Raw genomic sequence first — 16,840 nt, 5'->3', positions numbered from 1 at the left:
TAGATCACAAAACCAAAGATTTACTAAAACAGTTCAGGTTTTGAGTTGTAATGCTGGTTTAGTTTCTAAAATTATTGGTAGTAAAAAAAAAAATATTTGGTGGTGATTCTCATTCTTGTATTGGTCATTAGGGAAATTTAAAAATATGTGGAGATTGATTCTCCTGTAAGTTGTTAAACATTACAGTTTCCATCTTTAGGGGACTATAGTGTTACATCCTAGCCAGTTGAAATGATCTGTAAATGACATACTGTATTAAAACCCCCTTAAAGTACTGGTCTTTAAATCTTGTTAATTTCTAGGCTGGAGAAGTGGGGTGTAACACTTTACCTGTGTGAATTATTTTGAGTAAAAATTATAGTTTGGAATTTTGTAGCCATTTCCAAGCCATTTACATGTTCTATGTATCACTGTGTTAGGAAAAAATTTTTTTGGTAGAGTTATTCTTACCTTCACTGACAAATGAGTTTATAAGATACATTTTGAATACTATAGAAGGTTTTATTCTTTTTATAACAGAATTGCCTTCCTTGTCTTAGTTGTGCAGATGTTAGATAGTAAGATTGTTATGTATTAGATTTTTAAGAAAATGGTTCCTGTTTATAAACTAGTTTTAACTAGTAGTTGTCAGTGTTCTTTATCTCATTGTTTTTTTTTTTTTTTTAATCTGAGACATGGGAAAAGACTAATTAAAAAGAAGAAATGTTTCCTCCTGTTGGAAGTGTAAATTATCCACATCTGTGACAAACTATTTGGTTTCTCCTCTCTTCCTTCAGAAGGGAATCTTTAACATCCAGCTTATTGTGGCTTTTCTGATTACTACAGAAGGAATGCTGCTATAACCTAAGTAGGTGGGATACCTAGAGGTACTGTGGGGAAAATAACTGACACCAGTGATTTTCTAAATGGACTATTTTGTATGGTTACTGGTTAAATTTGAAACATGGGCACATTATGAAAGTGGGCATTAGCACATATGTTAAATGTAATTTAAAATACTAATTCATCTTTTTTTTGAAAAGTTAAAGGGGAGACAATTTATAACTTAATGTGTTTTTGTTAAACTTACTGGAAAAATTTTGGAAACTGGTTTCCTTAATGTGCTGTTCAGCCAAAAGTTTTGGAAGATCTCCATCAAGAAAACAAAATTATTCGTCAAAAAGTGAAAACTGTGGGGAAGAAACTTTTGAAGACTTACTTTTGAAGTATAAGCAAATACAGTTGGAACTAGAATGCATCAATAAGGATGAAAAACTAGCTTTGAGTAGCAAAGAAGAGAATGTGCAGGAAGATCCTAAAACTTTGAACTTTGAGGACCAAACAAGCACTGATAACGTCAGTATTACAAAGGACCCAAGTAAAGAAGTAGCTCCCGAGGAAAAAACACAGGTCAAAACTTTTCAGGCGTTTGAATTGAAACCACTCAGGCAAAAATTGACTTTACCAGGGGATAAGAACCGGTTGAAAAAAGTTAAAGATGGAGCAAAACAGCTCTCCCTGAAATCTGACACTACTGAACCTAGTCAAGGTAAGGGAATTAAGATTTTCAATTAGTACTAAGATGATTCTTCATTCGCTGTGGGGTAACTGGTTTTTTTGGTGGCGTGCTTCATTGACATGATTTTAATATTTCTCTGTGAATTCTTTTTGCACTCTCTACATAGGCATATTATTCAATAATGATAGGTTTAGTTTCATTCTAACCTTTCTTTTTTGGCCTTACCTGCTGGTTGGGACTTCTTTTTTTTTTTTAATTTTTAAAAGATTTTATTTATTTATTCATAAGAGACAGAGAGAGAGAGAGGCACAGACACAGGCAGAGGGAGAAGCAGGCTCCATGCAGGGAGCCTGACGTGGGACTCGATCCCGGGTCTCCAGGATCACACCCCAGGCTGAAGGTGGCACTAAACCGCTGAGCCACCGGGGTTGCCCCTGGTTGGGACTTGTTTTTTTTTTTTTTTTTAAAGTTTTTTTTTTTTTTTTTAATTTTTATTTATTTATGATAGTCACAGAGAGAGAGAGAGAGAGAGGCAGAGACACAGGCAGAGGAAGAAGCAGGCTCCATGCACCGGGAGCCTGATGTGGGATTCGATCTCGGGTCTCCAGGATCGCGCCCTGGGCCAAAGGCAGGCGCCAAACCGCTGCGCCACCCAGGGATCCCCCTGGTTGGGACTTGTAATGCAATTTTTAACATAAGTCTATCAGTGGACATCTCTGTTTCCTAACTTAAGGAGTACTTTTGGATGTTTGTTTTTAACATGATGTTAGCTTCTTTTGGAGGTTTCCTATATTGGGTAAAAAGTTGTTTTCCCCCAATTCCTTGTTTGAGTTGTCAGCATGAATGGATGTTGAAGTTTATAACACTTTTTCCTTTATTATTGAGAAGAACGTTTTTCTCCTTTATTAGTGTAATGGATTATATTAATTAATTTTATAGTGTTAAACCACTCTTTAATATTTGGGATAAATCCAGCCAGTTCATGATACGTCATTTTTGTACATCATGGATTTGATTTGTTAAATTTTTCCTTTTGGTCTTTTTATGAAGGAATAACTTAATATGCAGTAAAATATACCCTTTTTAATGCATAGCTCTTTAAGTTTTGACAAATGCAGGCAGTTGGGTAACCATTGGCAGGCACCACAATTAAGATACAAAACAAAACAAACAAAAAAATAAAATACAAAACAGTTTCTCCTCAACTCTCACAGTCTCTCATGCTCCTCCCCCAACTCTCAGCCCAGCAGGTGACTACTGTTTTCTATAGTTTGGCCCTCTCCAGAATGTCATATAAGTGGAATCATGCAGTATATTGCCTTTTGCATCTAGCTCCTTTCAGTTAAGTGGCATAGTGTGTTTGAGATTCATCAATATGTTTGTGTATATGATTAGTTCATTCTTGTTGCTGAATGTGCCTTTGTAGGGTAATGGTACAGTTTATCCATTTCCATTTGAGGGATATTTGGGTTCTTCCAGTTTGGGCAATTAAAAAGTCTTCGTAAATAATGATTTACTAATGTTTTATTTAGAACTTTATAGCCTATAATTTTTTCCCTTTCTTTTTCCCTGCCAAGTTCTAGTATAAGGTTATGATATGCTCAAATTGAGTTGAGAAGTGGTTCCTTCTTTATTCTCAGGACTAAATTAAGGTTGAATTGTTTCTAGGTTGTCTGGTAGGTATTATTGGTAGAAGTATCTGGGCCTGAATGGAATCTTTTGAGGGAAGGTTTTATACTGTTGATTGTTCATGCTTTCTGTTTCTGTTTATGGCGGTTTAGGTAATGTCGCCATTTTCTGTAAGTTGTAAAGTTTATAAAAAATTGTGCCTAAGAATCTCATTTTTGGGGGTTGCCTGGGTGGTTCATTCAGTTAAGCATCTGCCTGCAGCGCAGGTCAGGATTCCCGAGCCCTGGCATAGAGCCTGGCAAGAGCCTGGCGTGCGTTCCCTGCTCAGTAGGGAGTCTGCTTCTCCCACTCCCTCTGCCCGTCCCTCCTCTCTTTTTCTCTCTTTCTCAAAAAAGTAAAATCTAAAAAAAAAAAAAAGCGTCTCACTTTTCTATTACTTGTAGCATTTATAAGTTTTTAAATTTCCCAAGAAATAAGTCCATAGTTTTTAAAACTTACTAGTTTTCAGATCTTCTATTGAGATCACTTTAGGTTATGAAATTTCTACTTTAGATCTTTGTGATATATAATTTTTTCCCACTTATTTCTAAATATTTTCTAGTTTTTGTTTTTCTTTGGAAGTGTGTTTCTTAACTTGCAAACATGAAGGTTCTTAATATATTTTGTTACTGATTCCTAATATTGTCAGAATGAAATATTGTCAGAATAAGATATTGTCAGAATGAGATATTATTATTGTTTTTTTTTTTTTTTTAAGATTTCATTTATTCATAGAGACACACACACACAGAGAGAGAGAGAGAGAGAGAGAGAGAGAGAGGCAGAGACACAGGCACAGGGAGAAGCAGACTCCCTGTAGGGAGCCTGAATCGGAGTCGATCCAGGACCTCAGGATCACCACCTGAGCCAAAGGCAGATGCTCAACCACTGAGCCACCCAGGGGCCCCAGAATAAGATATTAAAGAAAGAATGAAAATGTAGGTACTGTCATATTTATTTGTAGAGACTTGCATTATTGTATGTGATTTTTTAAATAACTGTTTTGTGTGTGCTTGAAAGGAATGTATGGATCAAGCTTTTTATGTTCACATCTTCCTTCATTTTTTAATCTGCTTAATTAGTTATTGAGAGATTTGTTAAAATCAGCCACTGTGGTGGTGGATTTATGGTTTTTGTTTCAAATACCTTGAGGCTGAGAAATTGACTCCTTATTCTCTTTTTTTTTTTTTCCTTATTCTCTTTATTATGTAGTAGCCTTCTTTATCTCTAGTAATGTTTCTGCCTGAAAGACTTCTCTTATGCTAATAGTCACATTTCCTTTCTTTTGATAAGTATATATACCTTGTATATCATTTTCTATTCTTTTAGTCTTTCCATATTCTCATGCCTCAAATGTCAATTTTACCTAGAATAGAACTGGATTTCGTTTTTTTTTTTTAGGATTTTATTTATTTATTCATAGAGGCAGAGACACAGGCAGAGGGAGAAGCAGGCATCATACAAAGAGCCTGACGTGGGACTCATCCAGAGTCTCCAGGATCATGCTCTGGGCTGCAGGCAGTGCTAAACTGCTCCAACAGGGCTTCCCAGTTCTTGGGAAGTTCTTGGGAAGAACTGGATTTCTTTTGTAACTTAGTCGACAGTCTTTGTCCTTTACTAGAATACATAATCCATTTGCATTTTTCATGATTACTGATATTTGGTTTTTTGTTCTTTTTTTTGACTCTTTTTGTTTTTTTTTTCCCCAATACAATTTTTTTTTTCCCTTTTACAAGTTTGGAAGTTAGATATTAAGTTTCTTGTCTCATATTGGTTCCTCTAGGAATTGTAACATGAATTCTTATCAATGTTTAAAATTAATCAAGGTCTTTACCCTCTCCACATACAAAAAGTCAGTATTTGCCAAGCTTTGCTCATATATTTAACACTTTCTTAGCTCACTCTTTGTCTAGAATCATTTATGCTTGATATACATTTTTTAAAATTTGGATGTGTCTGCTGGATAGGAAACTTACTACTCTTTGCCTCCCCCACCCCCCTTTTTTAAGATTTGTTTATTTATGAGAGACACAGAGAGAGACAAAGACACAGGCGGAAGGAGAAGCAGGCTCCTTGCCGGGAGCCCAATGTGGGACTTGATCCCAGATCCCAGGAATCACGCCCTGAGTCACGCCCTGAGTCACGCCCTGAGCTGAAGGCAGACTCTCTCACCAACTGACCCGCCCCCCGCCTCCAGGCATTCCCTCTTTCCCCTTTTTTAAAGATAATTTTCTAGGTTTGGAATTCTAGATTGGCTAATTACATCCTCAACATATTGAAGATACTTTCTGGCTTCCATTATTGATTTTGAAAAGTCAGCCATCAGTCTTAATAGTTTCTAATTTGAAGGTAATTTATGTTCTTTCTCTGCTTGCCTTAAAAACCCTGTTTTTTTTTGTCTTTAATATTCTGGAGTTTATAATGAATTGATTGCTATTTTTATTCAGCTTGGGATTTGTGCTTCTTGTTTTCATTGATTCTGAAAAATTGTCATTATCTTAAAATATTTTCCCATTCTCTTTCTTTTTAGGAATTTTGTATATCTGTTAGATGATCTTACTTTATCTTCCATTTCTCTAATTTCTTTTAAGTTTCCATGTCTTTGTAAATCTTTGCTACATTCTGGAAAATTTCTTCTGATGTGTCTCTCAGTTCCTGGATTCTCTCTTTAGCTTTGTCTGATTTGCCGTAATAAACTCACCTATTGACTTTTAAATGTCAGTTACAGTTTTTATTTTATTATTTCATTTTTATTTTATTTTTAAAATTACTTTGGTCTTTTTAGATTTTTTTGCTTATTTTTTCAAATTTATCTTTATTTAAGTGTGTTAACCATAGGTTTGCTCTGGTTTGTTTTTTCCTTTGCTAATTTCTAATATCTGACGTTTTTATGGGTCCCATTTCTGGTTCCCATTTTTGGTACCTCTTCTTGACAGTTTAGTGATTTTTTTTCTTCTTTTTCTCTTCTTTTTGTTTTTTAAAGTGCTCGCTTTTGTTTCTTTTTACTTATTTATTTTTTTGGTGGTAATTTTTTGAGGCCTGGGACAAAGATGGGACTTCCAAGAGAGGGTTTGCTTTTGCATTTGCCACTGCCAGGCACCTGAGTAGACTTTAGCACAATGATTCCAGGCAGGCAGTTTTGAAAAGTAAAACTCCGTAGGATAAAAAAATATATACATGCAAGTAACTATCACAGAGTGTAGTAAGAGTTATGTATGAAAGCCTGCAGTAATACAGGGGAAGGATCAAATATGTCCACCTGGGTTTAGAAGGTTTTCATAGTAATGGAAATGTTTGATATGTGTCTCAAAAAATGAGTCTTTCTGACTTGGGAAGTAAGAAGGAACCAAATGATCAGATAAAGCATAGAGAACTTTTAAAGAATAATGGAGTTTGATCTAAAATGAGTGCAGTGTGGGATTAATGGTATGTTTCTGGGAACAGTTGCATATAAATTTATAAAAGGGTAGGTTGAAATCAGGTTACAGAGGGCCTTGAATGTCTTGGCTAAGGAATTTAGATTTTCTTAAACGTCAGGTGGGCCAGCAAATATTTTTAAACAGGAAAATGATGTTATCAGGTGTATGTTTTAGAAAAGTAACTTGCAGCAGTGTGGAAGAGAAATTGGAGGAAAACCAAAAATGCTAAAATTTATCTGAATAAATTGTATTGATTAGTTTCTTCATATGCATCCTCTCCCCCCCACTGCAGCCCTGCCCTCAGCCTTGAGGAAGACTCAGCTCTGCCATTAAGCTTTTAAGTTGTTGGTGATCAGCTGCTTTTCCATTTCTTTCAACAACTCTTCTAAACATTTATTTATTTATTTATTTATTTATTTATTTATTTATTTATTTATTTAGGCCTCTTACTCAACTTTATTCTTTGTTCAACTTTATTCAGGTTATCTCACTCAAGTTTCAACTTTTCACTTTCCTTTTTTTTTTTTTTTAAAGATTTTATTCATTTATTCATGAGAGACACAGAGGGAGAGGCAGAGGGAGATGCTTTTCACTTTCTGATCATAAACTTACATCCTTATTGATTTTCACTTCATTTCACTTTTGTTTATGACCACCTTGTTTTAACCTGTGTTCCTGGCTCTTAATTTCTGTCTTCTTTGGGACCTTACTCTATCTGTTGTTTGCTTTGATTCATCTTTAACCACTTTCTCTTAAGGGGTTCTTAGTATAAACATATTTGGGTTTTCCTGCCAAAATGTAATCACTCTCTCCTCCCCATTCTATATTCTTCCTTAACTTCTGTCTTTTCATCCAGACTTCTTGAAAGGCTAGCCTGTGCTGACTCTCTCCACTTTACCTCTCATTCCCTTTTAATCCAGTGCAATCTGCTTTTCTATTCCTTACTGAAACTAATCAGGGCAGAGTTATTTTGATGGAATTGCAAAATTAATTTTAATTTTCCATCATTTTTTATTTCATTCTTCCATTCATTCAGAAATTGAGCACTTTATTCCAGGCTCTTGGCAGTATATCCATGAACAAAATAGACAGTCATTTATGCCTTAATGGATTTGTGTTTTAGAAGGGGGAAAAATAAATATGATGAGTAAATAACAGTTATGGAAAAATTATAGCAGGGTTAAGTAGGGGGATAGTAACTGTGGGTTGCAGTATTAATAAGTGATCAGGGGAGGCCTGCATTTGAAGGTGAGATTTAAAGTCTTTGAAGACAGTGAGGGAATAGCCAAATGAATATCTGAAGGAAGAGCTTTCTAGGCAGATAATAAAGAGCTAGAGCAATGATTTTCTAACTTTGGTCCTTGGACCAGCATTACCTAGGAACTTGATAGAAATGCAAATGCCTAGGGCCTATCCTAGATATACTGAATTGGAAACTCTGGAAATGGGGCCCAACATTCTAAATTTAACAAGCCTTCTTGTTGATTCTAGTACCTGGTAAAGTTTGAGAATCTGCGAACTAAAATAACTACTGTTAAGGCAGAAGGATACCTGGCATATTTGGAGAATAAAAGGGAGGAGGCCTGTGCCACTAAAGAAAGGAGAGTGGGGGTGCTGAATAGTAGGAGAGAATAGGTCAGAGGTGATAGGTTGGGATAGATCATGTAGAGGTTTATAAGAACTTTGTTGTGGAGACACCTGGGTGGCTCAGTTGGTTAAGCGTCGGCCTTAGGCTCAGGTCATGATCCTAGGGTTCTGGGATTGAGCCCTACATCGGGCTTCCTGCCTAGCGCACAGAGTCTGCTTCTTCCTCTGACCCTCTTCCCTACTTGTGCTCTCTTTCTGTCAAATAAATAAATAAAATTAAAAAAAAAAAAAACCTTTGTTTTTTACTCTGAATGAAATTGCTATGAGAGCTCGATCAAAGACTGATATAATTTGTTTTATGTTCTCAAAGGACCTGTTAGGCCACAATGTTGAGAATATTCTATAGGGCGTAGACATAACTACTATATTCAGTAATGTGTTTCTTCATAAACTTGAAATTTTGGGGTTTTGGTAATACTATACATATCTGGAATTTTTTATAATTTCTGATTTTCTTTTTTTAAAAAAATAGTTTTCCTTTGAAATTTCTTAACTGTTGATGTCCTCTGTGTTGCATTCTCCAGGGGTGTTCGTAATTATATGGTTTTAACTACCATCTATATCCTGATGATTGTCTTTAGCTCAATTTAGAATTCCAGATAATAATTATAAAAACACTACATGACTGTACAAAACCAATTTTCATCTTGGAAGTATTGAGTCAAAAATGAAATAATTTTATTGTAGAGACCCATAACAGTGGTAGGACAATGCCAAACTACATTGTTGATGAACTAAACAATTACCTGGTTTTACAAACTTTGTGTAAAGTTAGATTTATAGTTTGAAATTTGTGGTTCGTACTTGTTTTTAAGATAATGTTGTGCTCATAAGGTACTGCCAGCTTAATGTAAATTCTGTTAATGGAATATTACTTTCAGTTCATAAGTCATTTTATCAAAATACAGTTTTAACTTATTTAATATTTTGAATCATTTTGCGTTATAACTTTCAGAAATGAGGCTAATATGAAAAGTTTGGTCAGATTTTCATTCTAACAGCATTCTTCTCTTTTTGTTCAGAGATTGAAAATGAGAGACCCCTTAAAATAAGTACTACTAAATATACAGCATTTTATTTTAAATCGGTGTTAGCTGTTTTTCAGAGTATTCAAAATATGCTGTTTTATTTTAAAGGGTTAGAAGATAAAGAACAAAATTTAACAAGAAGAATTAGTGCCTCAGACATTCTCTCTGAAAAGGTAAGATACTGTTTTTTGGAATTGGGTGTCTCTCTAAGACTGATTCTTATACCGCATTGCTCTGTTCTTTTGAAAGAAGATTCTTCTTGTTTCCACTTATTTTCTTTACATCATTTCTTTCATCATTACCTCTATTTGGACATAAGCCTTAAAGGTAAAATCTGGAGAGATGTCCTGGAGTATCTTTGCATTGGGTTCAGTTAAATTGATTAATTGAAGTTTTTTTTTTTTTTTTTAAATACATATCCACAGATGATCTTTTGGTTTGTTAGTTTTTTGAAACTTTTAATTTTTACCCAGAGATTTTGTTTTCCTGTTTTAGGGGGATTATCCCATGTGGGGGAAATCCTTGGAATTAGATCTCGACCTGCTATTCAGATCTAGCTTCCTTTTACTAGCTCAGCGATCTTGTGTAAGCTTTTTGCCTTTGCTTGCCTCTATTTTCTTTTCTACAAAATGTGTTCAGTGTCATCTGTTCTCTGGATTGTGGTGAAGTTCAGCAGGATAATGTACAGAAGCACCAAGCACTGCGTTTAATATGTAAGAGCTCTCAATAGCCCAAGCCTTTTTCTTTGTTGAATTAGAGATCTGAAATACCTTCAGTTCCTTCTTTTAAGATTTCAGTTAGTTTTTATGAGTAAATTAAAATGATGCAAGGAGTCTAGAAGCTTTAGGAAAGAGATGATCCTGAATTTTTTTTTTTTTTAATTTTTATTTATTTATGATAGTCACAGAGAGAGAGAGAGAGGCAGAGACACAGGCAGAGGAAGAAGCAGGCTCCATGCACCGGGAGCCCGACGTGTCTCCAGGATCGCGCCCTGGGCCAAAGGCAAGGCGCCAAACCGCTGCGCCACCCAGGGATCCCCGATGATCCTGAATTTAAGACTGATAATGTAATAGATACATATGTACACATACACATGTGCATGTGTATGTGTTTTTTTAATATCCTCAACAATAACCTTATAAATTAAGCTGACATTATCTGTTTTCCAGATGATGTAAGATTCATATGGGTAGATTGAGTGACTCGCCTAAAGTGAGTAAGTGTCAGAGCAAGGAGTTAAATGAAGTTCAGTGCTCTTGGCTGACCAGGTCGCTGCTTTGAGTTAACATACAATTGTATGACAGGATCAGTAACCTTTTTTTTTTTTTTTCTTCCCGGGGAGAAGGCTTTATTATTACGGGGGTGGGGAGGGGGTCAGTCCTTCTTGGCGGCCGCTTTCCGCATGGCCGCCAGCACGTTGCTCAGCTCCTCTCTCTTCCTCTTGGTGGATGTGCGTCCCAACCCACTTCTTGATGAACTTGAGGGCGGCTTGTCCTTGGACACCTTGAGCAGCTCCATGGCTTGCCGCTCGTACGGGGCGAAGCCATACACCTCCCGGATTATGTCCCGCATGAACTTGGTATGCTTGGTGAGGCGCCCGTGGCAGCGGCTGTGCCTCAGCTTGCTCACGTTCTTTGTCACCTTGTGGCCCTTGAGGCCCACGGCCATGGGGTAGCACAGAGCCATGGCTGCAGACGGCTGCTGCTGCTCGATGCTCCGGTGGCGGAAGGCCAGAATCAGTAACTTTTATGTTTTATTCCAAAAGGAGTAGTTGCAGAAAGTAATCAGAGACTTTTAAGTGATGATAGCTTCATTTTAAACACTCTAGATCAGCACTATCCAATAAAATTTTCTACAGTAATGGAAATGTTATTTATTCGCATTTTCCAATATGGTAGCTATTAATCACTTGTGGCTTTAAAGCACTAGAAATGTGATTAGTGTGGCTGAAGAACGAAATTTCTTATTCAGTTTTAGTTAATTTAAATTTAAGTAGCCACATGGGGCTCATGGCCACCACACTGGATAGCCCAGCTCTAGACTGTCAGGACCAAGCAGTAGAATTTGGTATGTTTAAGTGACTTAGAGTTTAAAAAAAAAAAAAAAAAAAAGGTTAATTTTTCAACTCATTTGTAACAGTGTATTTCCTAACAGTGGAAAGACTATCTATATCCTGGCTTGGATGAACTGAAGTACTGAAATGCATAGAGACAATTCAGTTATACATTTATAATAAATAGTTCATAGTAAAATGAAACCAGTAGGAGGGGCCCAATATTTTCTTTATGCTTAGGAGTTAAAGAGTTTAATCAGAGATAGACAATATGTGATTATAATTCACCTCTAAGTAAAAGTTATTAGGTAAGTGGGCCTTAACCTTTTTTGAGTTTTAATATTTTTTGCTTCCCTCTTTCTTTATACATACACATAAAGGAAAAACATAGATGGTTTTGCATTTAATTTCAAAGAATGGAGAGGCCAGAGGAGTCCCAATATGTTTCTCTCCACCAAATCCATCTACTCCATTTGAGAATCTTTGCTTGTTAGTTTGCCTCACATTTTCAACTAATTTTAACTGAAATGTAGAGAATAGATTTTTAAAATTATCTTTAAAAAGGTAGAGTGAAAAAAATTAATATTTCAATTGGAAAAAAGCTTTTAAATATTTGCTCTTAACCTATTTTTCTGTTATAGCATCCCTAAAGAAAAGTCTTGGGTGTTCAAAATATGTATCTTATATATTTATATATATATATAACTTATTTATAAAAAGGTTTTATTTATTTATTCATGGGAGACACAGAGAGAGGCAGAGACATAGGCAGAGGGAGAAGCAGGTTCCCTGCAGGGAGCCTGATGTGGGACTTGGTCCCAGGACCTTGGGATCACAACCCCAGCCAAAGGCAGACCCTCAACTGCTGAGCCACCCAAGTGCCCCTCAAAATATTTTAAATATTCAGGTAAGTATCTGTAGTTTTAGAACAAGTAATATTCAAATATAAGTAAATCTCATTTAAAGAATTATAAAATGTGTATTTTTTTTAAAGTTCACAAATTTCAGTCTTGACATTCAGTGTACCTGTTCTGTGTATTACTTGTAAGACTAGTAAATCACATGACTATAGAACTGCTTCATTCTTCATTCTTGACCTCTCCTGCTTCCATTTCTTCTTGGATTCACTGTCATCAGATTTTTATTTTCTGGGGCACCTGGCTGGGTCAGGCAGGTAAATGTCTGCCTTCAGCTCAGGTCATGATACCCAGGGTCCTGGGATCAAGCTCCATCTTGGATCCCCTGCTTAGCAGGAAGCCTGTTTCTCTCTCACTGCCTCCTATTTGTGCTCTTGCTCTCTTGCTCTCTCTCTCAAATAAATAAAATTTAAAAAAACAAAGATTTTTACTTTCTTATTTGGGAAACTCAGTTAAATGCTGATCTCTGACCCTTAATTTTCCTTTTTTGTATCATCCTTTTCCATCAGTTATACTCACCCCCTCTAACCCTTCAGCTTGCACACACACCCCTTCCACAGATTGATTTTCTGTCTGTATATAATAGAGACTGGATTAGGGTGTAGGGATGTGGTAAGTAGTTTAGGTTCCCTGCTTGACTTAAATTGCCTTTTAAATATTTGCTTTACAACTAATGCTAAATTCTGATCTTGGGAAAGGTTTGGGTTGGTGAAATGTTTAAGGTCAAATAATAGAACTAAACAATTGCAACTTTTTTTTTTTTTTTTTTTTTTTTTTTTAAAGAAACTTGGTGAAGATGAAGAGGAACTGTCTGAACTACAACTTCGTCTTTTGGCTCTTCAGTCAGCCAGTAAAAAATGGCAACAAAAAGAACAGCAGGTGATGAAAGAAAGCAAAGAAAAGTTGACTAAAACGAAAAGTGTACAACAAAAAGTTAAAACCAGTACAAAAACACATTCGGCCAAAAAAGTTAGCACTACAGGTGATCATTTCTGTTAAATTATTTTAACTGACTTCATATATCAATATAGTTTTAAGATTTTAATTCAGAAAAGTTTGAGTTTAGGGAATTATAGGTCCCTGAATGGGGGACACAGTTCTATATAAACAGAACTTGGATGAGCAGCTATATAGTTAATGAAAATAAATTAAAAAGTTCTTGTTTTATCTAGAAAATTCTAACTCTAATAGATACTGATGTTTCTGTATTTTTATTTAAAGCTAAACAAGCATTAAGGAAGCAGCAAACAAAGGCATGGAAGAAGCTACAACAACAAAAAGAACAGGAAAGACAGAAAGAAGAGGATCAGCGGAAACAAGCTGAAGAAGAAGAGAGAAGGAAAAGAGAAGAAGAAATCAGAAAAATTCGAGATCTCTCAAATCAGGAAGAGCAGTACAATCGATTCATGAAATTGGTTGGTGGAAAGAGGAGATCAAGAAGTAAGGTAAAGATAAAATCAAAATATTATTCAAATTTAAGGGTCCTTATTGTCCTACTTCATAAATTCAGTCAGCTAAGAAAAAGTATAGAGTTCTTGTGTTTGATAGAACTTGTTATAACTTTGGGAGAGAAGGAAAGGTTGGTTATAATTTGAGAATTAGTTTCCTGTAGTTGTGGATATTAGAAATAGAAGAAATGAAAGCCAAAAATTATGGTTAGCAAAGTCTGCCTTTGATTTTTTTATCATTCTCTATTTAGAAGAAAGTAGGATTACTAACTTGTGAGGATTTATACTAAAAATGGCCATACCCTAAGCATATTATAGACAGAATTTCATTTAGTTTTTTTTTTAAGCATTTGTTTAGTTTTGCAGAATTGAAAGTGTATCATGACCAATTGGTATGGATTATTTTAAAGAATGTTGAATCCTAATAGCCTTGGTTCTGTGGCTACTTTAGTTACTGAGCATTTGTGAACCTTTACTAAGTAAAGTCATTGATAATGATTGTCATTATTTTTTATGGATGGTGTCAGGCAGTAAACTGGAGATTTAATATTAATTTAGTGGTATAGTTGAAATTATACTTGTGAATGAACTATTGAAGAAGACAGGGATGTTAAGTAAGAGCTCTTTAATTGTAGAGAGTCAGGAGTTAGGTTTGCTTAAGCAAGGAATTTATAAATATACTTTGAACTTCTAAAAAGTACCTTGATAGACTTTTTTTTTTTTTTTTAAGATTTTATTTATTTATTCATGAGAGAGGCAGAGAAAGGCAGAGACACAGACAGAGGGAGAAGTAGGCTCCCTGCGGGGAACCCAGTGCAGGACTCATCCAGGATCCCAGAATCATGCTCTGAGCCAAAGGCAGACACTCAACCACTGAGCCACCCAGGTGTCCCTTGATAGAATATTTTTTAAGAGAAAAGTACCATATTTGTTTTCACATAACTCTTTTGTCAATCTGGGTAGGTTTTGTTAGTTTTTAGTTATGAACTGTCTTTGTGAGTGAAACATTGTAAGAAATACAAAATGAAAACCACATAAGGGGATCCCTGAGTGGCTCAGTAGTTTAGCACCTGCCTTTGGCCCAGGGCGCAATCCTGGAGACCCGGGATCGAGTTGCACGTTGATCCTGGAGACCCGGGATCGAGTTGCACGTTGGGTTCCCGGCATGGAGCCTGCCTCTCCCTCTGCCTCTGTTTCTGCCTCTCTCTCTCTCTCTCTCTATGTCTATCATAAATAAGTAAAATCTTAAAAAAAAAAAAAAAAAAAGAAAAGAAAACCACATAAGCCCATTATTTAAGAGTTTCTAATTTTCAGCTGTCATCAGTGTGTTCATAACTAAGATGTTACTGGATTTTTTCAGAATGCTCTAAAATATAGTCCTTTTTTATTTTTTATTTTTTTTAAGATTATTTATTTATTTATTCATAGAGACGCAGAGAGAGAGAGAGAGAGAGAGAGAGAGGCAGAGACACAGGCAGAGGGAGAAGCAGGCTCCATGCAGAGAGCCTGACGTGGGACTCGATCCCGGGTCTCCAGGATCACGCCCTGGGCTGCAGGGGGCGCTAAACTGCTGCGCCACCGGGGCTGCCCTAGTCCTTTTTTTAAAAAAAAGATTAAGAGAAAGAGAAAATGAGTGTGGGAGAGAGAGAGAATCTGATGCCGACTCTGCAGAGCACAGAGCCCAATGCAATGGCTCTCTCCCACAACCAGGATATCATGAGCTAAGCCAAAACCAAGAGTTGGACACTCAACCAACTAAGCCACCCAGGTGCCCCTAAAATACAGTCTTTTGATGACCTAAAACTTGAATTTATTAATCTAGTTACTCATACAGGGAGAGTCCATAAGTGTTCAAAAACTTCGTGTCATCTTATTTATAGAGGAATATGATTTTTGATACTGTTCTTTAGATCACTGTCATTTGTTTCATAATTTGTAGCCTAAGAATAGACTAAGACAGAAAATGCTTTGAAATTGAAAAAAATCTTATGTTCTTAGTCTTCAGATCCTGACCTAAGACGATCCCTAGATAAGCAACCTACTGATAGTGGAGGAGGTATTTATCAATATGATAACTATGAAGAAGTTGCTATGGATACAGATAGTGAAACCAATTCTCCAGGTATGAGCCAAAGCTTAAAACATTCTCATATTCACAAATTTTCATAAATGGAAAATGATCATAAAACCAACCAAAACCTTGAAAGAAATGTGTAATGAAAGTGACTTTTGCTGGTGAATTGTGTAACCATAAATGTTTAATGGTGTACTTTGAGAGCAAACCTCACGTTTGTTATATTAACCTTTTTTTTCAGATTTTTCTTTCTAGATAGCATTTAAATAAAAAGACAGTATTTAAACTCTGCTAGTAACTATTTGATCTAAAAAATGAGGATTGTGGGAAAGATGAGAGCAGTGCTATTATTATTATTATTATTATTATTTATTTTTTTTTTTTTTTAAGATTTTATTTATTTATTCCTGAGAGACACAGTAAGAGGGAGAGAGGCAGAGACACAGGAGAGGAAGAAGCAGGCTCCATGCAGGGAGCCTGACATGGGACTTGATCCCAGGTCTCCAGGATCACGCCCTGGGCTGAAGGCGTTGCTAAACTGCTGAGCCACCCCGGCTTCCCTAGAGCAGCGCTTTTAAATAAAAATAACCACAGTAAACTTTTGATCTCTTAAGTTACCTTTATATCATAATTTCTGCTTTAGTCATAAAAATCTTTATTGTTTTTGGGCTTCCTTTCTCTTTCCAGTGATGTTACTTTGTAGGAATTTGGAGATGGTAAGTGGTATTACTAGTGGCTTAGGAGAGGCTAGTTAGAACTGATCAGGGAAGTACTTGTTTTAGATTGCATACTCTAAGAAGTGACTATTCTTGAGGGCTGGAGACTTTAGTTGATATTCAGGGGTGATTCTGTGGGAGACATATTTTCTCACTAATTAAAACACACAAGATAGGCAGATAACTGAATGCAGTTGGCATTCTAGGAACTGGAATACTTACTTGAAAGATTGTGTGATCAGTGTACTTCTCCCTGTGGTCACATTGTCAAAACACATCAACACTGGAATCTTACTTGAGTGTGTGTAGATAGAGACAAAGAAAAATCTATATAATTTGGGTATGTTTAGATTTGGGTATGTAAAGATTTTA

At 35.9% G+C, this 16,840-nt stretch overlaps 1 protein-coding gene and 1 pseudogene across 1 annotated transcript in view; one reads left to right on the top strand and one right to left on the bottom strand.

The window, feature by feature from the left end:
• The window catches only part of ZFC3H1 (zinc finger C3H1-type containing), a 56,866-nt gene that overhangs the window by 5,595 nt on the left and 34,431 nt on the right, over positions 1-16,840 (top strand). Inside the window, exons 2-6 of the mRNA XM_072742411.1 lie at positions 1,112-1,528; positions 9,369-9,433; positions 13,014-13,212; positions 13,452-13,675; positions 15,677-15,800. Of these exons, the coding sequence (XP_072598512.1) occupies positions 1,112-1,528; positions 9,369-9,433; positions 13,014-13,212; positions 13,452-13,675; positions 15,677-15,800 (1,029 nt within the window). The remainder of the gene's footprint in view (positions 1-1,111; positions 1,529-9,368; positions 9,434-13,013; positions 13,213-13,451; positions 13,676-15,676; positions 15,801-16,840) is intronic.
• Positions 10,624-10,972, bottom strand: LOC112922269 (large ribosomal subunit protein eL36-like; annotated as a pseudogene).

The sequence above is a fragment of the Vulpes vulpes genome, chromosome 16, assembly GCF_048418805.1.
Source record: "Vulpes vulpes isolate BD-2025 chromosome 16, VulVul3, whole genome shotgun sequence".
Taxonomy (NCBI): domain Eukaryota; kingdom Metazoa; phylum Chordata; class Mammalia; order Carnivora; family Canidae; genus Vulpes; species Vulpes vulpes.
The sequence above is the reverse complement of the archived record's forward strand: the minus strand, read 5'-3'. Positions and strand labels throughout refer to the sequence as shown.